The 22,398-nt window shown below is 49.6% G+C and overlaps 1 protein-coding gene across 3 annotated transcripts in view; it reads right to left on the bottom strand.

Moving 5' to 3' along the window:
* The window catches only part of TTLL8 (tubulin tyrosine ligase like 8), a 71,190-nt gene that overhangs the window by 11,174 nt on the left and 37,618 nt on the right, over positions 1-22,398 (bottom strand). For 2 of the 3 annotated variants that reach the window (XM_070506687.1, XM_070506688.1), the window contains 4 exons: positions 19,367-19,515; positions 16,909-17,152; positions 14,807-15,242; positions 10,223-14,185 (listed from right to left, as the gene is read on the bottom strand). In XM_070506687.1, coding sequence (XP_070362788.1) covers positions 13,499-14,185; positions 14,807-15,242; positions 16,909-17,152; positions 19,367-19,515 — 1,516 coding nt within the window. In that variant the 3' untranslated portion in view covers positions 10,223-13,498. Of the gene's footprint in view, positions 1-10,222; positions 14,186-14,806; positions 15,243-16,908; positions 17,153-19,366; positions 19,516-22,398 lie in introns of those variants that run through there. The other variant, XM_044777426.2, reaches the window with a different exon arrangement.

Raw genomic sequence — 22,398 nt, 5'->3', positions numbered from 1 at the left:
TGTTTGTCGGGGAAACTCTTTGTCTCTCCGTCCATCTTTTTTTTTTTTTTTAAGATTGGCACCTGAGCTAACATCTGTTGCCAATCTTCTTTTTTCCCCTCCTTCTTCTCCCCAGAGCCTCCTTAGTACATAGTTGTGTATTCTAGTTTCAGGTCCTTCTGGTTGTGCTATGTGGGATGCCGCCTCAGTATGGCTTGATGAGCAGTGCTAGGTCCACATCCGGGATCTGAATTGGTGTAACCCCGGGCCACTGAAGCAGAGTGTGTGAACTTAACCACTCAGCCATGGGGCCAGCCCCTCTCCTTCTATTCTTAATGATAACCTTGCCAGGTAGATTACTCTTGGCTGTAGGTTTTTTCCTTTCAGCACTTTAAATATATTGTGCCACTTCCTTTTAGCCTGTAAAAGTTTCTGCTGAGGAGTCAGTTGATAGCCTTATGAGGTTTCCTTTGTATGTAACTTGTTTCCTTTCTCTTGTAGCTTTTAGGATTCTCTCTATCTTTAATTCTTGACATTTTAATTATAATGTGTCTTGGTCTGGGCCTCTTTGGGCTTATCCTGTTTGGTGCTCTCTGTGCTTCCTGTACTTGGATGTCTGTTTCCTTCCCTAGGTTAGGAAAGTTTTCAGCTAATATTTCCTCAAATAGATTCTCTGCCCCTTTGTCTCTCTCTTCTACTTCTGGGACAACTATAATGCGAATGTTAGTATAATAATATATATATTATTAATAATATTATTAATATTATTAATAATATTATATAATGCTTTATTTGTCCCAGAGGTCCCTCAGACTGTCCAAGTTCTTTTAAATTCTTTTTTCTTTTATCTGTTCAGCTTGGGTGATTTCCTCTAGTCTTTCATCCAGCTCATTGATCCATTCTTCTGTTTCATCTACTCTGCTATTGAGTCCCTGTAGTGAACTTTTCATTTCTAGTACTGTATTCTTCATTTATGATTGGTTCTTTTTTATATTTTCCAGTTCTTTGTTGAAGTTCTCACTGAGTTCATCCATTCTTCTCCAAAGATCAGTGAGCATCCTTATGACTATTAGTCTGTACTCTTTGTCAGGTAGATTGTTTATCTCTGTTTCATTTAGTTATTTTTCTGGGGTTTTGTCCTGTTCCCTTACTTGGAATGTATTCCCTTGTCTCCTCATTTTGCTTCTTTCTTTGTATCTTTGTATTTTATCTATGTATTAGGTAGGTAAGCTACATCTCCCAATCTCAGAGAGGTGGCCTTATGTAAGACATGCCTATGAGGCCCAGCAGTGTGCTTTCCTCTTGTCACCAGTTCCAAATGTTCCAGGAATGACCCCCGTGTGGGCTACGTGTGTCCTTCTGTTGTGGCAGGGCTGTTCTTGCTGCAGGTGCCTGAGGAGACTAGGCTGTCCCCCTGGCCAGTTGGTTGTAATGCTCAGCTGAGTGTGGCTGCCATCGTCCCTTCAGTCACTTTATTAGGTGCGGGGAGCCCCAGCACAGTTGGCTGCATGGTCTAATAGCACATTCCTGCTGCAGTTTTTCTGTTGAGTGAGTAGGGCCCCAGCGTGGCTCCGGGGCTTACAAGTGCTGTAGGCCTCTGGCCTGCAAGCTTCTTGTCAGCTCACTCAGGATTGCAGCTGACTGGGGCTGGCCCCACAAGTGTAAATGTTAAATGCACTGGTTAAAAGACTCTCGTCAGCCCGGATTTAAAACATCAAATCTTATGCAGGGAGATATCTAACACATAGGATTAGAGAACGATTGAAAGGAAGGTACACCAGGCAAATTCTAACCAAAATAACAGAGTCTGAAAAAAATAAAGCAAAAATTGACAGAATTATAAGAAACTGATGCATTCCCAAAGATTCTTATCATACTTTGCTTAGTAATTGATAGAACAAGCAGACAAAAAAAATCAGTAAGAATATGAAAGATTTGAACAACACGACAAACAAACCTGACCCCACTTATGATTCCCAACAAATGAAGGACACACATTCTTTTTTTTTTTTTTGAGGTTTGGTTGATAACATTATATAAATTCCAGATGGACATCATTATAGTTCAGTTTCTGTATAGATTGCATGGTGTCCACCACCAAAAATCTAGTTGCCATCTGTCACCATACATATGTGTTCCTTTACTCCATCACGCTCCCCCACTCCCATACTCTATGGTAACCACCAATCTCTTCTCCATTTCTATGTGTTTATTTATCTTCCACATATGAGCGAAGTCATATGGTAATGTCTTTCTTTACCTGACTTATTTCACTTAACATAATACCCTGAAAGTCCATCCACATTGTCACAAGTGGCATGATTTTGTCTTTTTTATGGCTGTGTAGTATTCTATTGTATATATATATATACCACATCTTTTTTTTCCCTGCTTTCTCCCCTCCAAACTCTCCCAGTACATAGTTGTATATTTTAGTTGTGAGTCCTTCTAGTTGTGGCATGTGGGACACTGCCTCAGCGTGGCCTGACGAGTGGTGCCATGTCCGCACCCAGGATCCGAACCAGCGAAACCCTGGGCAGCCAAAGCGGAGTGCGTGAACTTAACCACTCAGCCATGGGGCCGGCCCCACCACATCTTCTTTATCTAATCATCAGTTGATGGACACTTAGGTTGTTTCCAAGTCTTGGCTATTGTGAATAATGCTGCAATTAACATAGAGGTGTATAGATGTCTTTGAATTGTTGATTTCATGTTCTTTGGATAAATACCCAGTAGTGGGATAGCTGGATTGTACGGTATTTCTATTTTTAATTTTTTGAGAAATCTCCATACTGTTTTCCATAGTGGCTGCACCAGTTTGCCCTCCCACCAGCAGTGTATGAGGGCTCCCTTTTCTCCACACCCTCTCCAACACTTGTTATTTCCTGTCTTGTTAATTATAGCCATTCTGATGGGTGTGAGATGAGATTTTATTGTAGTTTTGATTTGTATTTCCCTAATAACTAGTGATGTTGGACATCTTTTCATGTGCCTATTGACCATCTGTATATCTTCTCTGGAAAAATGTCTGTTCATATCCTCTGCCCATGTTTTGATCAGCTTGTTTTTTGTTGTTGAGTTGTATGAGTTCTTTATATATTTTGGATATTAACCCATTGTCGCATATATGACTTGCCAATATTTTCTCCCAGTTGGTGTGTTGTCTTTTCATTTTGTTGTTGGTTTCCTTTGCTGTGTAGAAGCTTTTTAATCTGATGTAGCCCCATTTGTTTGTTTTTCTTTTGTTTGCCTTGCCTGACATGATATTCAAAGACACTGCTAAGACCAATGTCAAAGAGTGTACTGCCTATGTTTTCTTCCAGAAGTTTCATGGTTTCAGGTCTTACATTCAACTCTTTGATGCATTTTGAGTTAATTTTTGTGCATGGTATAAGACAATGGTCTACTTTCATTCTTTTGCATGTGGCTGTCCAGTTTTCCAAACACCATTTATTGAAGGGACCTTCCTTTCTCCATTGAATGTTCTTGGCTCCCTTGTTGAAAATTAGCTGCCCATAGATGTGTGGTTTTATTTCTGGGCTCTGGATTCTGGTCCATTGTTCTGTCTGTCTCTTTTTGTGCCAGTACCATGCTGTTTTCGTTACTATAGCTTTGTAGTATATCTTGAAATCAGGGAGCGTGATGCCTCCAGATTTGTTCTTTTTTCTCAGAATTGTTTTTGCTATTTTGGCATTTGTTGTTCCATATAAATTTTAGGATTCTTTGTTCTATTTCTGTGAAAAATGTCATTGAGACTTGTATAGGGATTGCATTGAATCTATAGATTGCTTTAAGTAGTATGGACATTTTAACTATGTTATTCTTCTAATCCATGAGCATGGAATATCTTTCCATTTCTTTGTTTCTTCAATTTCTTTCAACAATGTTTTGTAGTTTTCAGTGTACAGGTATTTCACCTCTTTGGTTAAATTTATTCCTAGGTATTTTATTCTTTTTGTTGCAACCGTAAATGGGATTGTATTCTTGATTTCTCTTTCTGCTAGTTTGTTGTTAGGTGTATAGAAATTCAACTGATTTTTGTACCCTGCAGCTTTACTGTATTTGCTAATTATATCTAATAGTTTTTTGGTGGATTTTTTTTCCTGAGGAAGATTCGGCTGAGTTAACATCTGTTGCCAAACTTACTCTTCTTTTGTATATGAGCCACCACCACAGCATGGGCTCTGACAGATGAGCAGTGTAGGTCCACGCCTGGGGAACGAATTTGGGCTGCCAAAGTGGAGTGCACCAAACTTAACCACGGGCCACGGGCCACGGGGCTGGCCCTGGTGGATGCTTTATAGTTTTCTATATATAATATCATGTCATCTACAAATAGTGACAGTTTTACTTCTTCCTTTCCAGTTTGGATCCCTTTTTTTTCTTTTTCTTGCCTGATTGCTCTGGCTAGAACTTCCAATACTATGTTGAATAAGAGTGGTGAGAGTGGGCATCCTTGTCTCGTTCCTGTTCTTAGAGGGATAGCTTTCAGTTTTTCACTATTGAGTACGATGTTGGCTGTGGGTTTGTCATATATGGCCTTTCATATGTGGAGGTACTTTCCTTCTATACCCATTTTATTGAGAGTTTTTATCATAAATGGATGTTGAACCTTGTCAAATGCTTTTCCTGCATCTATTGAGATGATCATGTGATTTTTATTCTTCATTTTGTTAATGTGGTGTATCACATTGATTGACTCGCAGATATTGAACCATCTTTGCATCCCTGAAATAAATCCCACTTGGTTGTGGTGTATGATCCTTTTTAATGTATTGCTGAATTCAGTTTGCTAATATTTTGTTGACAATTTTTACATCTATGTTCATCAGTGATATTGGCCTATAATTTTCCTCTTTTTTTGTTGTCCTTGTCTGGTTTTGGTATCAGGGTAATGTTGGCCTCATAAAATGAGTTAGAAAGCATCCTGTCCTCTTCAATTTTTTGGAATAGTTTGAGAACGATAGGTATTAAATCTTCCTTGAATGTTTGGTAGAATTCACCGGAGAAGCCATCTGGTCCTGGACTTTTATTTTGGGGGAAGTTTTTGATTACTGTTTCAATCTCCTTACTAGTGATTGGTCTATTCAAATTCTCTATTTCTCCTAGATTCAGTTTTAGAAGGTTATATGATTCTAAGAATTTACTCATTTCTTCTAGACTACCCAATTTTTTGGCATATAGCTTTCTGGAGTATTCTCTTATAATCCTTTGTATTTCTGTGGTATCCATTGTAATTCTCCTCTTTCATTTCTAGTTTTATTTATTTGAGCCTTCTTTCTTTTTTTCTTAGTGAGTCTGGCTAAGGGTTTGTCGATTTTGTTTATCTTTTCACAGAACCAGCTCATAGTTTCATCGACCCTTTCTATTGACTTTTTAGTCTCTATTTCATTTATTTCCACTCGGATTTTTATTATTTCCTTCCTTCTTCTGATTTTGGGCTTTGTTTGTTCTTCTTTCTAGTTCTTTTATGTGTAGTGTTAGATTGTTTACTCATGATTTTTCTTGTTTCTTGAGGTATGCCTGTATTGCTATATGCACACATTCTTTTCAAGTGCTAATGAGTACTGACCACATAAAGCACCTCACAACAAATGTCTAAGCATTAAAGTGTTGTGGACAATGGTCTCTGATCAAGACACAATTATACTAACAAGAAAATAAAAACTAACTATAAAAGCTGATGCTAATGCATTTACAGGAAAGCAATTTCTAAATAACTCAGAGATCAATTGTAATGAAAATTAGAAAATATTAAACAAATATTAATTTTGATATTAAATAATACCAAAAATACTACACTTCAAAAAATTTCAGATGCAGTTAATGTAGAAAATAAATAGAAATTGACATCCTTAAATGTATGTATTAAAAAGAAGAAACACTGAAAATTAATGAGCTACCATCTAGCTCAAGAAGTTAGAAAAAGAACAAACACAAATAAATAATATAGGAGCAAAAGCAAGTGAAATGGAAAATATACAGTAAGTTCAACAGCCTAAAGTCATTTCTCTGAAAAAGCTGAATAAAGAGACAGAACTCTGGTGAGCCAGATCAAGACTGGGGCTAGCCAATATGAGAAATAAAATGAAGACATCGCCTCATGGACTACAGACATTGAATGATAAGGAGGGGATGCCATGCTCATCTCATGTTCGCAAATCCATCAACGCCTTCACCACATTAACAGAATAACACGATCATCTCAACAGATGCAGGAAAAACACATGATAAATTCTGTGTCATTCATGATAAAAAAGAGAGAGAGAGAGAAAACAGCTCTCACAAACAAGGATCAGAGTGAACGTCCTCTGTCTGATGCGAGTCTGTGAGCGTTCACAGCTGAGGTGGCTAGTGGGTTCCTGCCCACCCTCACCCATGAGCTTCCAGCTGGGCCAGCGAGGCAGGAACAAGCAGCCAGGCATGAAGCTCAGGAAACACGAAGTAAAATGGACTTTACTTGAGGGGACATGAGTCTGTGGAAAATCCAAAGGCACAACTCCTAGAACCAAGACGTGAATTTACAACACCATGGGCTACAGTGTCAATGCGCAAAAATCAATGGAATATTCTATACATTAGTGCAAATAATTGGAAAATAAAATTTAAAACACCATTTATATCATTTGTATGTGGAATCTAAAAAAAAGGGAAAGAAAAATTCACAGAAACAAGAGAGCAGAAAAGTGGCTGCCAGGGGCTGGGGGTGGAGGCATCAGGGAGGTTGGCAAAAGGCTGCAAATCCTCAGCTATGAGATGAATAAGGTCTGAAGACCGAATGTAAAACATGATGACTAGAGCTGATAACATGGTATTGCAGCACGGAAATTTGCTAAGAATACAGCATAAACGCTCTCCCCCCCAAAAAATTAAAATTAAACAGCATTTATAAAAAATCAAAATTTATTTATAAAATACATTTATAAAAGTATCAGAAACACATCGAATATGTAGGAACAAATTTGATGAAAAAAATTATGCTAAAATATTGCTTAGAAAAACTAAAGAATACCTAAATAAACATTGAGATACATTATGTGCATAGATCGGAAGTCTCAATATTGCAGATGTCAGTTCTCCCTAACGTGATCTATAGATTTGATGCGATCCAATCAAGATTCCACCGAGGTCTTTCTGTAGAAATCTACAAGCTGATTCTAAAATTTACAGGAAAATTCAAAAGACAGAGACCAGTCAAGGCCATCTTGAGGAGGAAAGAGCGTTAGAGAACTTACACTATCGCATTTGAAAACTTATTCCAAAACTGCAATAATAAGATGATAATTCAGTGTGGTATTGGCATAAGGGCATGTGAATTGATCGATGGAACACAAGAGAGAATCAGAATTCATTCTGGAGAGTCTATTTTTGACAAAAATGCCAAAGCAATTCAACGGGAGAAAGGCAGTTCTTTTCAGTAACAGGGCTGGGTTGCCTGGAACATCCATATGAGAGCAAACGGACCTTGACCCCTTCACATGATGAGCAAAAATTAGTTCAGGATGGATGAGAGACCAAACTGTGAAAGTCAAAACCACAAAGCTTCAAGGACACACAGGAGAACATCGTTATGACCTTGTGGTAGGCAAGATGCCAAAAGCACCAGCCACAAGAGGAGCAGCTGATAAGTCAGACTTCCGGAAACACTCCTCCTCTTCAAAAGGAATCACTAAAAAAGCGAAAAGGCAAGCCACAGACCAGGAGAAAATATTCCCCAAACTCACACTTGACAAATATGCAGACTATATAAAAACCACACAAATGCATAAAAAAAGACAGACAACCTAATTTAGAAATGGGTGAAAAATGTAAACAAGTACTTCACAAAGAAGAGATCTGAGGGGCTGATAAAAATAAGGCAGAGTATCCGCAGGACAAGCCATCAGGGAAATAAAATTAAAGCCACAATGAGACAGCATGACATACCCACCAGGATGGCTGAAATATGAGATCTTATAGTACTGAGCGCTGGCGAGGACATGCGGCAGGCAGAACTCTCACGCGCGGCTAGTGGCATAAACATCCCATCCCCTGGGAAAACTGGCAATTTCCTCTACAGCAAAGTATAAGCACCCCCATGACCCACATGCCACCCCCGGCACAAAACCAGGAGAAATGAGTGCACACGTCCACACCAGGACGGAACATCGAGCAGCTCTATTTAGGACAGTTTGAACGGGGAGCAACCCAATCCCCTGTCTACAGCGTGCTGGAGTGATGTGGCACGCCTGGGACACGGACACCACCCAGCAAGGGCAGCACACTTGGCTGGCACTGAGTGCACCTGCCCCTCAGGTGAGAGGTCGACACTGAGGTACCTGCGTGCGAGCCTGGCAGAGAAGGCGATCTGTGGCGATTTAAGGCACAGAGTGGTTATCTCCACGGGCCAGAGTGGGGTGGGAAGGGGCACCTGTCTGGACCTGGGTGGTGGTTGTGCCGGTTAACACACAAGCTGTGTCTCCTCAAGATCTGCCCCAAGTAAGTCATGCCTCAGAACAGAGTGTAAGAGAGACCCTACTTACTACGGCACTGAAGCCAGCAAACTCCCAGGGGAAAGCTAATGAGAGGCGTGCCAGACCTCTACCCTAAAAACCAGAAACACAGCTGAGATAAAATCAAGGGAGCCCTAATGAAATGGAGCAGACCATGTCAGGGTCTCAAGGACTCGATATACACAAGGCGGCAGTTCTCTCAAGGCCATCTGCAGGTTCAAGGTGATCCCAGGCAAAACCCCAGCAGTGTTTTCTTTTTTTTCCCAAGTTGACAGGCTGATCCTGAAACATGTGTGGAAATGCAAAGGGCCATGAAGAGCTGCCCGTGCAGAATGTGCTTCCCGCCCCGCTGGCTGGGGCTGGCCAGGTGACCTGCTGTCACCCACAGACACTTTGCAGCAAAGGCCTTGAGTCCACTGGCAGGGCTGGCAGGCTCCCGTGGAACAAACCCGCCCTGGGCAGCCACTGGCTCGAGGATGAGGGGTCACATGGAGCTGGCCCGCACCCACCCGGTAGCCTGGAAGCAAGTGCAGCTAATCCTGCTGAAGGCTCCAGCCTCGTGACCCAGAAACGCCTGCTGAAGCCCCAGTACCAGAGGCCTTTGCTCTGCAGCAGAAACCTGACTCAAACACAGACAGTGGCACCCAGAACAGAGAGAAACCTGAAAGAGGTGTTGACTTCAGAACCCGCTGGAGGTGGCGAGGAAATGTTAGAGCTCTGGGAAAAAGGAGACCTGAGTAAGGAGGGGTGCAGCTGTGCCGGTGTGACGCGGAAGCAGGAGATCCACACGTCACCCATGGTGCCCAGTATCACTCGTGCTGTCACTCGTGGTCCTGGGCAAGAAGGAATGTGCAGAATGGAGACGAGAAGGGCTGGTTCATTTGGATAGAAGGTTAACAAGACCTTTCCCCTTCCGCATGAGAACTTGACACGAGCTTGATCCTCTCACTCTCCCCCACTGGTAACTCGATCAAGGTCAACGTGAACTCTGTCGGTAGGCAACATCGATTGCTTACAGCAAACATGACCCGTGGCAGGGAGGCTGCGTGGGGACTGGGGGAGTTATAAATGCCCCGTGCCGTGCGGGGGTGCCACACCAAGGGCCTTCCTTGAGGGACCCTCGAAACTGGGCATGCGCTTGAGGGGACCTGGACGCCTCGTCTGTGGCACTGCTGCAGGAGGAACATTAGCTCCTACGGGGCAGGAGGCTCCCAGGCCCAGTGGAGTTCCACCTCCTCGACCTGAGTTGGCACCAGGGAGATAACGGCACCCAGCGAGGCCCGCCGTGCGCACAGCTGTGAGGACCCCTCCGTGCGAGGAAGGCCCATGTTGCCATGCTGCCAGGCTGTGCTCCTGTCCAGCATCCTTCTTGGCGAACCGAGGCCCAGTGTTGCCTGTGGAAGTACCGTGAGTCAAAATGTTTAGCGGAACCTTAAGAAGAACCTGAGCATGTTGGGAATATGGTACCAGGGGAAAGAGGCAAGCTCAGCAGAGAGCAGCAGGACTGAGGCGAGTATGGAGAAACACCAGAACTCACAGAGCCAAACCTTAGCACGTACTTATCTCAATCCAGTGACATGAAGTTGAGACACACCTGCAGTCAGAAAGGTCTACAAGGGCCTGGCATCCTGACCAGGCCAAGGGCTGGCTGCCTTCCTCTGTCAGGAGCTTGGACAGGACTGACTTGGTGCCTTCAGCTGGACAAGAAGGCTCCTAGGAAGAGGCTGTGGATTTTGTCCCAGAGAAGCCTGACACTCCCAGAGCAGGTAGCACTGTCTTGAAAACCATAGTGGGAGTAGATTTTGGTACACAGAGTAGGTTGGAATGAAACACATTTTAAAATAATCTTTTAGAAGAGTTATACCGGCAGAAGGACTAGCAGGCTGGAGAGCAACGGTGCCTCTTTGCCTTGTAAAGACCTTTTAATTTTTATTTATTTGTTTTTTTCGTGGATCTTGACAACCAGATTCTACAAGTTGTATGGAAGTACAGGGCTGAACGGCACAGCCATTTCCAAGGAAGAGAAACCACACTGTGGGTCTTGCCTGAGCAGCATGAAGATGTCCATGGTGATGTGATGGAGACACCGTGGATTGGTCCAGGACAGTGATGGAGACACTGTGGGTCAGTCCAGGACAGTGATGGAGACACTGTGGATCAGTCCAGGACAGTGATGGAGACACTGTGGATCGGCCCAGGACAGTGATGGAGACACTGTGGATCGGCCCAGGACAGTGATGGAGACACTGTGGATCGGCCCAGGACAGTGATGGAGACACTGTGGATCGGCCCAGGACAGTGATGGAGACACTGTGGATCGGCCCAGGACAGTGATGGAGACACTGTGGATCGGCCCAGGACAGTGATGGAGACACTGTGGATCGGCCCAGGACAGTGATGGAGACACTGTGGATCGGCCCAGGACAGTGATGGAGACACTGTGGATCAGCCCAGGACAGTGATGGAGACACCGTGGATCGGCCCAGGACAGTGATGGAGACACCGTGGATCGGCCCAGGACAGTGATGGAGACACCGTGGATCGGTCCAGGACAGTGATGGAGACACTGTGGATCAGCCCAGGACAGTGATGGAGACACTGTGGAACAGTCCAGGACAGTGATAGAGACACTGTGGATCAGCCCAGGACAGTGATGGAGACACTGTGGATCGGCCCAGGACAGTGATGGAGACACCATGGATCGGTCCAGGACAGTGATGGAGACACTGTGGATCAGCCCAGGACAGTGATGGAGACACTGTGGATCGGTCCAGGACGGTGATGGAGACACTGTGTATCAGCCCAGGGTAGTGACGGAGACACCGTGGATCGGTCCAGGACAGTGATGGAGACATTGTGGATCAGCCCAGGGTAGTGATAGAGACATTGTGGCCCAGGGCTGATGACTAGACCAACAGCAGACCAGAGCATCCAGAGAGACTGCTATGTGACAGTGGTGGCCTGCAGATGAGTGGGGCAGGCACTTTCTATAAGGGGCCTGTTGGGCACCCATGTGTCACACCACATGTCAAATCCATTCCAGGATTCAAGATTGAAACCTAAGAAAAACAACAATGCTTCCAGAAGATGCCATTGGAGATTATCCTCATGACCTCAGGGTGAGGACACAGCTGCAAAAAGCAGTAACCATAGACAAAAAGGTTGACCAATTTGAGTTTATGAAAATTAAGGTGGATTTACATCAAAAGAAACCATAAAGGAGTGAAAAGACAAATCACAGACTGGGAGAGAGTATTTGCAACACAATCAACTGAAAGTGGAGAAGAATCCAGAATAGATGTCACTCCTGCAAATCAAAGAGAAAGAGACCATGAGGCTGAAGAAGCCTGGACAGAAGATTTGAGAGGACTTTTCAGGAGCAGAAACCCAAACGGCCAGTCACACCGCAAAAGATGCCATTTTATTGGGAAGGACAAAAATGCAAGCGAGCACCACCGTCCCTCTCCAGAGGCAAACGTGAGACCTCTGTCAAGGCCGGGCGTCGGCAACAACGGGAGCAGTGGCCATGCAGGTGACCGTGGTCAAGGTGCACTCCTCCGCCCACACGCGCAGCACCCTGCGTACGGGGTTCAGCAGTCGTCCCCCAGCTCACGTCCACTCAGAATCTGTGAATGTGACCTCATTTAGAAATACGGTCTTCGCAGATGCATCAAGTTAAGATGAGGTCACACTGGAGGAGGGCGGGCCCCAATCCAATAGCTGGTGTCCTTAGAAGAGGGAAATTTGGGGCCGGCCTGGTGGCGTAGCGGTTAAGTTCGCCCTCTCTGCTTTGGTGGCCCAGGGTTCACAGGTTCAGATCCCAGATGCGGATCTAGACACCGCTCATCGGGCCAAACTGTGGCAGCGCCCCACATACAAAACAGAGGAAGACTAGCACAGATGTTACCTCAGCGACAATCTTCCTCACCAAAAAAAAAAAAAAAAAAAGGAAATTTGGACACAGAGACACACAGAGAGAACACTATGTGAAGACAGGGCAGAGGTGGAGCAATGCATCCACAAACCAAGGAACACAAGGACTGCCAGCAGCCGTCAGAAGCTGGAAGAGACAAGGAAGGATTCTTTCCTACAGCCTCTGAGAGAGCATGGCCCTGCCAATACCCGGACTTTGGACTTCTGGCCTCTAGACGTGAGAGAATACATTTCAGTTGTTTAAACCACCAAGTTGGTGATACTTTGTTACAGCAGCCAATACACCTAATCAAGTTGAAGTGTGCATACCCTGTCGATGTTTCACTCCTAGGAAGATGTCTGCAGAAAGCTGCACAGAATATTAGGAAAAAGGAAACATTGTTTCATAAAAGCAAAAAGTCTGGAATTTCCCCACACAGGCAAGCTGTTAAGCCATAGGGCTGACAGGTGAGGAGGTGGGCAGGACGGGAGCTCGCAATTCTGAGGGGCAATCCATGCATGCGATGGTCCAACAAACGTCCACTGAACCCCTGCTGTGTCCCAGGTGCCGTGATGCAGTGGCGAAAATAGCAGTAAGAACCATGCCCTTAGGAACTCCCATCTAGGGCAGGCAGACAGATGGGCAGAGAGGCTATTGGTGCCAAGGAGAGGGGGCGGAGGGAACAGCAGGTACAGATTTTCGGGTGTGTCTAGGGAGGTGAGTGTGTGCACTGGGGCAGAGCAAGGCAGAGGCGTGGGCCTGGCCTGTGTCTATTCATCACACACACTCGCTGGGCCTCTGCTGGGGGCCAGACACCGTTGGAAGCTGCACTGGGGTGTAGGTCGACGTGGCCTGGCCACCCCCAGAGACTCGGGGCTGCCCCACACCTGTCTATCTGTGCTCCAAGCCCCGGGCCAGGACAGGTTCCCAGGCCACATATGGTCAGCTCCATCAGGAACTTGAGAAAACTGAATGCAGGAGCCCAGTGATTGCCGGCCACGGCCCACGTATGGCACTTGGCGCTGTTCAAATCTCGAACTCAATCCCCCATTTGCCATGAGGGAGCAAGACAAAGGCCATCACCCACCTGGTCCTGAGGAGGGGACCCCGGTGCTCAGCCGGTCCCTGGAACTGCTGCACCAGGACCCCCACTATCCTGACAACCTGGCCGGCCAAGGACAGAGACAGGATGCCCCCAACCCTGTCCAGGCTCAGGCTGGCGCTCGCTCTCTGCCCTGACCAGAGGCCCAGAGGACGTGGAGCAGGCAGCCCCAGGCAGACAGACACTGGGACAGGTGCTGTTACCTGGTGGTCTGGGCGGCTGAGCCACAGTGCCCTCCACCGTCTTCACGCTCGGAAGCACGGGCAGCAGTGGGTGCACATCTAATGAGTCTGAATCCGAGGGTGGGTTGGACTCAGCTTTGGAAAGACCGGTTTTCAGGGCCTTACTGTCTGCGTGTTGAAAATGACAGGAGGGAAATTCTACCCTGCCGCCAGACTCAGCGTGGACGGACTGGACGGTATGGCTTCTCTGGGCCGGCCTCTTTAAGGGTGCAGGCAAGGTGCAAGGAAGTACCTTTTCATTTCTAAGTTTCAAGTCCTGCTGGGGGGCCGTCGGTGGGCGTCCTGGTGCCGGGTCTGGCGTGGCCGAGGGGCACCTCACTGCTAGGGGCTGACTGTCCGAGAGTGAAGATGAGCAACTGAAGCTGGAAATGGGCGGCATTTGCTTCCTGGCTTTTCTCACACTGACGCCTTCCACGCAAAGGTCAGAGGCGTGGAATGGTGGCAGCTCCACCGCAGGCTGGGGAGACAGGGGGAGGTTAGGGGTGCCAGGGCGGCTGCTGCCACGGACCTGCATTCCCCTTTCCCAGTCTGCTGGCTAGGAGTAAGGTCTCAAAGATAAGCATCAGCCACACTTCCCATGGCTGGGCTGCCCATCGGGCCCCTCCTCCAAGGAGGCCCGGGCACAGGGTCCCACCCACGAGCCAGAGTTGGGGGCACAGCGCCACCCAGTCCTGTCACCGGGCCTGCAAGAAGGAAGGCCCCTGGGGGAGCAGGCCCCTGGAAAGACCCCGAAGGAGGATGTGGTTTTCACCAGCGGAGAGGAGGAAGGACACTGCAGGTCTGGAAAGGAACAGCCCATAAGCGCCTGGAGGCAGTGGACATCCTGCCAGCCCAGGCCAGGGGGACCCCTGCCCGGTGGCCACAGAGTTGGGGCTGGCCAGGGACAAAAGGGAGGAAGGCTGGAGGCAAGGGCCGGGTGAGATCTCCAGGGCCACCAGAGCTACCCGCTCATGTGCGGACGCGGCTGCGCCCAAGGGTGGGAGGGGGCAGGCACCAGGTCCGTGGTCCTCCTCGCCAGGCTGGGCTGGGGGCTCTGCCCGGCCCTTGCCACAAGAACAGCAGCGTCTGCAGCCCTCACCTGTCTCCACAGCAGCTCGAAGTTGCCAGTGTCGCAGCTGCGGTCAGCCTTGCGATCCACCACCACCTTGATGGTGTCCTCCTGCACCTGCGCGCACAGCTGCGCCGTGACCGGCGTGGACGCGTGCATCGTGGGGCTGGAGTTGATCTCGATCAGCCAGGGCCGGAAGTCGCGCCCCAGCACGAAGTCAGCACCGTAGAGCTCGAAGCTGTTCTTGCGCGGCTCGACGCGGGCCTGCGCCACCCTCATGGCGTGCACCACTGCGCGCTTCATGGCCGGGTACACCACGCTGCCCCACACAGCACTGCGGCCCCGCCGGCGAAGGTACTCCTGGAAGCGGGTGCTGGTCCACATGTTGTGGCCGGGCAGCAGCGGGCTGCGCTCCTTGTCATTCTGCAGGTGCTTCTGGATGGAGTTGTTGCACAGGTGGATGGCGCTGTGACACAAGGCCGCCGTCAGGCCAGCGCCCGGCCGGACGCTGCGCCCACCAGCCCACGTGCCCCCAAGACCCCGCCCTGGGACCCACAATCACGTCCCTAGACCCCTTCCCCGCGGACCCCGACGCCCCCGCTGACCACCTCGAAACCTCCACACTCCCCAGCGACCCTGCCCCCTGGCGCAGGGCGGCTGCAGGAGGGGCTCTGGCAGCTTGCCACCCAGAGGCAGCCTCTACAGCCTTCCGTCCAGCCTGGGGGGCACCATGGACTGACTGTAGGGCACGGGGAGCAGAAGCCCCCCAGCCTGGGGCCACCCTCCTGGGCCTCAGTTTCCCCATCTGCACGTGACAGTAGAGATGGGGCCCTTAAAGAGATGGTCTGGTGAGACAAGATGAGAAAGATTCACTGCAAAGTTTTAATTAATTTATACTCTTGCCTTTTTCTAAACAGGATTTAAAACGAACAAAGTCTAGAAGGAGGTTATCAAATACTATGGATCCTGTCAAGGTCAGTTTCACTTAATCCTGCCACAAGGCCTGGGGGTTTTCCATCTTGGGCGGGGGGGGGTGAGACCCGCCCCTGTGATCTGGGTGACTTATACTTCCATGAGACAGATAAGAAAACAGGATAAGGCACCAGGAGCATTTTGGAAAGGAGAGCAGCGGTATTAGTGGGCCCACAGGGCGCACACTGCATCTCCTGGTTCTTTCTGTCGGTACACACCAGGCTGGGCCACGCCTGTTCAGAAACGATTTCAGGGAATCTCCCGTCAGCCTGGGGTGAGGGCTGTGGTCCCAGATGGAGAAACGGGGCTCAGAGAGGGTGAGACATCCACCAGGCACACCCTCACAGCCATGGGGCCAGGCAGGCTCGGGTGGGAGGGCTGCAAGGGGCTCCATGGACTTCTCAGTGCCCAGGAGGCTCCTTTTGCACAGTGAGCTCCAGGACCCCTCCTCCAGGCCCTCATGGCCTGGTAGGGACAAATTTGCTCCTTGAGCTGCCTGCTAGGACCACTTCTCCCCAGCTGTCTGCTCCTGCCAGGTGTGACGCCAGGTGTAGCCAAACCCCCTAGCCTGGGGGCACAGTTAACCTCCCCAGGGTGTCTTTGAGCCCTCTGGGGACTCTCACTGATGCCCCTGCAAAGCCAGGTGCCCTAGCCTGTGCTGCTCCCTCCATGTGCCAAGTGGACCCCGAGGGAGCAGGACAGCACAGTGGGTGGTGTGTGCACACCCAGGCCCAGCCTCGGTGGGTCAGCCTGTGAACATGGCCGGCCGCCCGGCCTCCTGCTAGAGGGGGCAGTGGCACCCACCACGAAGGGTGGCTCTGGGCCTGTCGCTGAGATGTGTTTTGCCTGGGACAGGCCTGGCGCTTCATGGGCACATGGCAGAGGGGCTTTTAGAATTTTCTGGAGAAGACACACATTGTGACAGTGCAGAGCCCTGGCTTTGAAGGGATTGGGCTTGGGCCTGTCCCTCAGGGAAGGAGGTCATTGAACCTCCCTGAGCCTCAGTTTCCCCATCTGTGCCTCACGTGGTGATGGGCGACAACAGATACAGACCCGTGTCCCACCCATGCATGCAGGACGGACCCTCCTGCTCCAGGTGCTGGTGGGAGCATGCTAGGCACCCTCGTGCCCAATGGCACCAAGTTGACCCTGCTACTGACCTGTCCAGATTGTCCAGGGAGAAGCGCTGTGTTGAAAACCGCAGGTAGCTCTCCTTGTAGAACCAGATGGTCAGGGGGTTCCAGTCGGTGACCAGGAACCACTGCCTGATGTCGAACTTGGTGTCGTAGATGAGCAGTGGCGTCTCGATGTACTTCTGCACCACCCACTTGTTGTCCTTGGTGGGGAGGTGGTCTGCAGCCACCAGCTCCAGGATTTCCTCCACGCGGCTCATGCACACTATATCTGCAAGAGGCCACTGCTTAGCTCCAGAGCACAGCACACCCAGTCGAGGTTCAGCCCCGGGAGCCAACGCGGCCTGGGTCCAGGGCCTGGCAGGAAAGGCTTCATCCTCAGGATGGAGGCTGCAGCCAGTGCAGCCCCCCAGGCTCTCAACCACGAGGCCCACCCCCGGGACTCCAGACAGGACACAAGAATGGGAGGGAGAAGGGTGAGGACAGAGGCAGTTTTAAAAGTCAGCCAGTGAGCAGTGGCTGAGCCCCAGTGCTGGGTGTGGGGTGAACAGGGGAGCAGGGCTGGCTCCGCAGGCTGCAGGAAAACCAGCAGGCCAGGGGGGTGGGGTGTCCACAGGCTGCAAGGGGCAGACACCCAGGGACCCCAGGGTCCAGTGAGGCCTCACAGCGAAGGGTGACGGGACGAACGGGGCGAGCCAGGGGAAGGGTGGGGCTGGGCACACTCAGGTTCACCCATGTCTGGCGCACCTCCACTTTGCAGGAGGATTTACAGCTTCTCATCCTCAACCCTCAAAGTTAGGCCACATGACTAGTGGTGACCAGTGACATCTGAGCAGAAGTGACGTGCATCTCTCTGCGCTGTAGCATTTAATGTCACTGACAGACCCTCCAGCCCTCTCTTTCTCTGCCATGACAGCCCTGAAGCCTGAAGGAGCGGTGTTACAAGATGGTGGGGGGGCTTTGATGGGCAGAGTGCCCCCATCTTCCTGTGCCAACCCACAATGGACAACAAGCATGAGTTGAGATGAACTGGTCTTAGAGCCACTGAGCCTTGGGGGATGTTTGTTACACAGCACAATCTGGCCCATCCTGACAGATACAGGCGTGCAGGCGGACACTATCTGCAGAGGCCCAGAGGCACAAGGCATCACAAGAAACGAGGTGAGCTTTCACCACAAAAATACCAGACTAGTTTCTCCAGTTATGGTCAGTTGAGACCTTACCATCCTAAAATGAAAGTCTAGGATAAAGCAACAGGCCACTGAAGTTATCCTGGGCCAACAGCAGGGACGGGCACCGAGGCAGGGGCATGGCCAGTGACTGGGCAGAAAGTGGTGCGTTGCATTTGGTTTTGAACTAGTGGGTTTGAGGTGTCTGTGGAGCATCCCTGGGGATGCAGGTGTCTGCAGTGGGAGAAGGGCTGGCCTGATGGACAAGAGGAGGGAGCTGCCAGCAGATGGATGCTGCCGTCAAGAGGAGCGGGCTGGGAACAGAGCCCAAGGAGGAGCCCTGGCCCCAGCTGGGAGGACGGACACTCAGAGGAGGGCAGGCAGAAGCCCAGGAAAGAGAATGTTTCAGGATGGAAGATGTTTAGGACTGAATGCAGTAACATCACAAATTAATAAAGATTTTTTTAATCACATAAAAATTAACAACTTATGAATTTAAAACAACAACAAAAAAACTCTTCAAATAACTCCAGAGGCAAATAGACTAGCCTAACAAAAAAAGAAGCCTATTGAGTTGCTCAGGAAAATGAGAACATTGTAGAACTTCAACAAGAGGGTGCAGCCAAGGCCATATTCGGAGGAAATTTCATAGCATTAAAGCTTGAATTGTTGCACAAGAGAGATTGGAAATAAATAAGCTGAGCATTTAAGTCAGAGCCAAGGGAGAAAAATCCCTCACAGGAAAATGGAAGAAAGGCAACCAAAAGTTCTTTGGAAGCGCGAATAAGATTCGAAACACCCTGAAATCCTGTTTTTAAAAAGCACATGTAGAATCCACCCTTACAAATAAAAGGAGCACAGGGCTGCTGCTGGGACAGAGGAAGCTGGGGCAGAAAACCTGAAATGCTGGCAAAGACGGACAAAACGCATACGGTGCCAAGGATGTGCCTCTAAGAGAGGAGCCGGGTGCTTCCAGGCAAGTTCGTAGTATATCTGAGGAGCAGCAGTTCCATTGTTCCAACAAGTCCATTGCTGCTTGAGATGGAGGCCCTCACTTGGTTTTAGCGGCTAGCATAAGCCTGTCACCAAGATCGATGGAGGTAACATAAAAAACGAAAACTATAGACCAGTTTAACTTAGGGATACAGATGGGAACATCCTAATGAATCAGCAAACCTCAGACATAAAGCGTGAAGACCAGGGTTGTCGAGATGCCCGTGCCCTGGGACCAGGGCCACCGGGTGCCTGCGAGTCCCATGTGTGGGCTCTGCTCCCCCAGCTGGCCGTCCCGACCCGCCTGCAGCCTCAGGACTCACCTCGGCCCCGGGACTTGGCTGCAGGCTTTATGATCCAGATGTTCCGAAGCCCGTCGATCTCTATTTGAGGGTTCACGGATGTGAGTCTATTCAGCAGAGCCTGGCACTGCGAAAAGTGACTTCTTGAATTGGAGATGAAAGCATCGCCTCTACAAAGCAAGATCCAGAGAGTGCGTGAGGTTCCCAGGGCCATGCGCGGGTGCCGCCGACCAGGTGCCAGGCCATGGCCCACCTGGCACAAAAGGTGAGAGGCGGGCCTAGAGCTTCCTCTTGCCACCCGAGGGGCGCCTGGGGATGTGCAATTGCCAGGCTGCTCCTGGCTGGGGCCCTGTGGAGACACGGGGACCCCGACTGTGGGTCTAGACTGCATGTACACCCCAGGAGCACCGAGCCCAGGGCCCAGGAAAAGCTGCAGGGAGACAAAGGCGGGGTTCCTGTGCCGGGGGCCCCTCATCAGGGTGGCCTCGCAGGCCCATGTGTCTGGTGGTTGGTGGCACCTGGGATGACATCTGCCTGCGGGAGGTGGTGATGGGAAAGCCACCTGCCCATGCTGGTGGCGCCCCGTGTCCTACAGCTACCAAGGGCTGGATGCCAGCTTAACATCCCGCAGACTTGAATGTCAGTCAGACCTGCTGGTGGCCACACAGTCATGGTGGCAATGGGGCCAGCTCAGGAGGTCACCATAATTTAAGGGACTAAATGAAGGGCTGACAGTAGAACCGTTTGAGAGAATTTAGAGCTCAGCAGTGCATTTTTGAAGCGTGCAAGGGGGACGCTTCCCCTGGGGCCGCATTGGACCCCCCACATACAGGTGGACTGCAGCAGAGGGTGGGCTGCACTGAGCTGCAAGGTGATGGCTGGGAGGTGGGGGCAAAGCCTTTGGGGACCCGTACATCTACGTACAATATTCTATTCACACATGCTGAGGAAGAGAGGACCACATGGAAGGGAAAGGTGAGGAGTGGGGGTGTCCCTGATGATGTGGGAGAGCCCCCCAAACTGTGGAGCTGTGCGTGAGGGCATGAGAAAGCAAGAGCCTCAGGGTGGCACAGGCCCTTCCCTGGCACAGGGAACGTGGGTGACACGTCAGAGAGGGCCTTGCCCCCTGGTTCTAAGTGGACCTGCTGAAGGCGAGCCCCCAGGCCTGCCAGGCCCTCCTCTGCAGCACACATGCCCTATCTGACCCCAAGATGACAGGAGGACGTGGTGGAAACAGGCGCAAGTCCCTGTGTGCTCTGTGACAGTCCTGTCTGGCTGCAGAGGCTGGCCCTGGAGACCGTGGTGAACTGAGGCAGGTCGCCAAGAGTGTCTGCCATGCTGGTCAGGATCACAGCTGCCCACGAGACCAGCGGATGTGACACAAACACTCTCTCGACTTTGGCTCAGGAAGAAGACAAGCAGTTAGTCCTCACTCGGGAAGGAATCCCCGTGGTCTTTCCCCAACGCATCCCAGCCCTGCCTCAAAGGGTCGCAGTCCATGGGGGGCTTGTGCATCATGGTAATAACATCCTCGCCCCCCTTGGAGGAGAGGATGGGAGGACGGAGGAGCTGTTCACCAGCCCAGTTTCAGGTCTGGAGTTTCAGGTCCCAGACACGACCATGATCATCAGACAACAGGCACCGCCCCCCAGATGCTGAGCACAAGAGAGGGATACAGCACCTGCCTTTCTGGTCCTGACGACACGCACACCACACTCGGGGACCCCGTGCGCCCCAACAAGTAAGAGCACAGACTGAACTAACAGCACTAAGGCACTCAGCAAGCTCGCAGGTGCCACCGTGGCCACAGGTCTACTGCCGCCACCTCGTGGTCAATCCCGGGACTGTCTTTTCTGCGGAGGTCTAAGAAAACAGGCAGGGGCATAGTGCCTCACTCAGAGAAAAATGTAAAGTGTGGCAACTTTTACATGTGTACTCTTGTGCAGTTGCCACCCAGATCGAGATACAAACACTTGCAGCCCCTCAAAAGATTTGCCTGTGTTCCATCCCAGGCCCCCTCTGCCCTCTGCCCTCCTGTCTGTGCAGACTCGGCTGCTTGAACTGCACGTGGGTGGACTCGCACAATGCGTACTCGTGTGTCTGGTCTCTTTCACTCAACAGAACGACTGAGAGATGCATCCGGGCATTGCCTGGACCAGCAGCTCCTTCTTTCACATCGTTGGAAATTTCTAGATTTGGGCTATTACGAATGAAGTCTTTCTGAGGACATAACGTTTTCATTTCTTTTGGATAAAGACCCTAGCTGCATCGTAGGGTATGTAGACGCCGGGTCATCTAGTCTACACTCCACCCAGCAATGCATCGAAGCCCCAGCTGCTCCAGGATTGGCAGCACTTGGTGTTTGGTTTTTGGTTCATTCTGGGGGGTTTGCAGTGGTATCTCCGTGTGGTCTGAATTTGCATCCTCTGATGGTGAGCATCTACTCACCCGCTTGTTGGTCATGTGGCTGCTTCTTTCGTCAAGTGTCTGCTCAAGGCTTTTGGTTCTCGCACTTGTTTCTCCTTTCCTACTGATCTACAGGAGTTCTTTACGTATTCTACATATGGGAACTCTGGGATGTATGTGTTGTAAATATATTCCTCCAGTTTGTGGCTTGCCTTTGTAGCGATTTTTGATAAAAGAGTTCTCAGTGTCAATAAAAGGCAATTTATCAGTTTTTTCTTTATGATTACTGCTTTTAATGAACTATTTAAGAAACCCTTCCTTCCTCATGATCATGAAGATACATTCCAGTGTTTTCTTATGTTTTTCTCAAATTGATTTTTGTCTATTTGTGAAGCAGGATTCAAGGAACTTTTTTTGTAAGGATGCGTGTTGCTCAGCACCATTTAGGGGAAAGTCTGGCTGTTCCTCACTGCCCTGACGAGTGAGGCGGCATCTTGCTCTTGTGTGATCACACATATGAGGATCTGTTTCAGGACCCTATCCAGCTACATTGGTCTACTTATCTACCTGACCCCAATACCACACTGTCATAATCACTGTATATTTAGAGTAAGTCTTAAAATATGGGGTGTAAGTCCTCTAATTTT

The sequence above is a fragment of the Equus asinus genome, chromosome 4 (assembly GCF_041296235.1).
Source record: "Equus asinus isolate D_3611 breed Donkey chromosome 4, EquAss-T2T_v2, whole genome shotgun sequence".
Taxonomy (NCBI): domain Eukaryota; kingdom Metazoa; phylum Chordata; class Mammalia; order Perissodactyla; family Equidae; genus Equus; species Equus asinus.
Note: the sequence above shows the minus strand (reverse complement) of the source record. Positions and strands in the feature narration are given on the sequence as shown.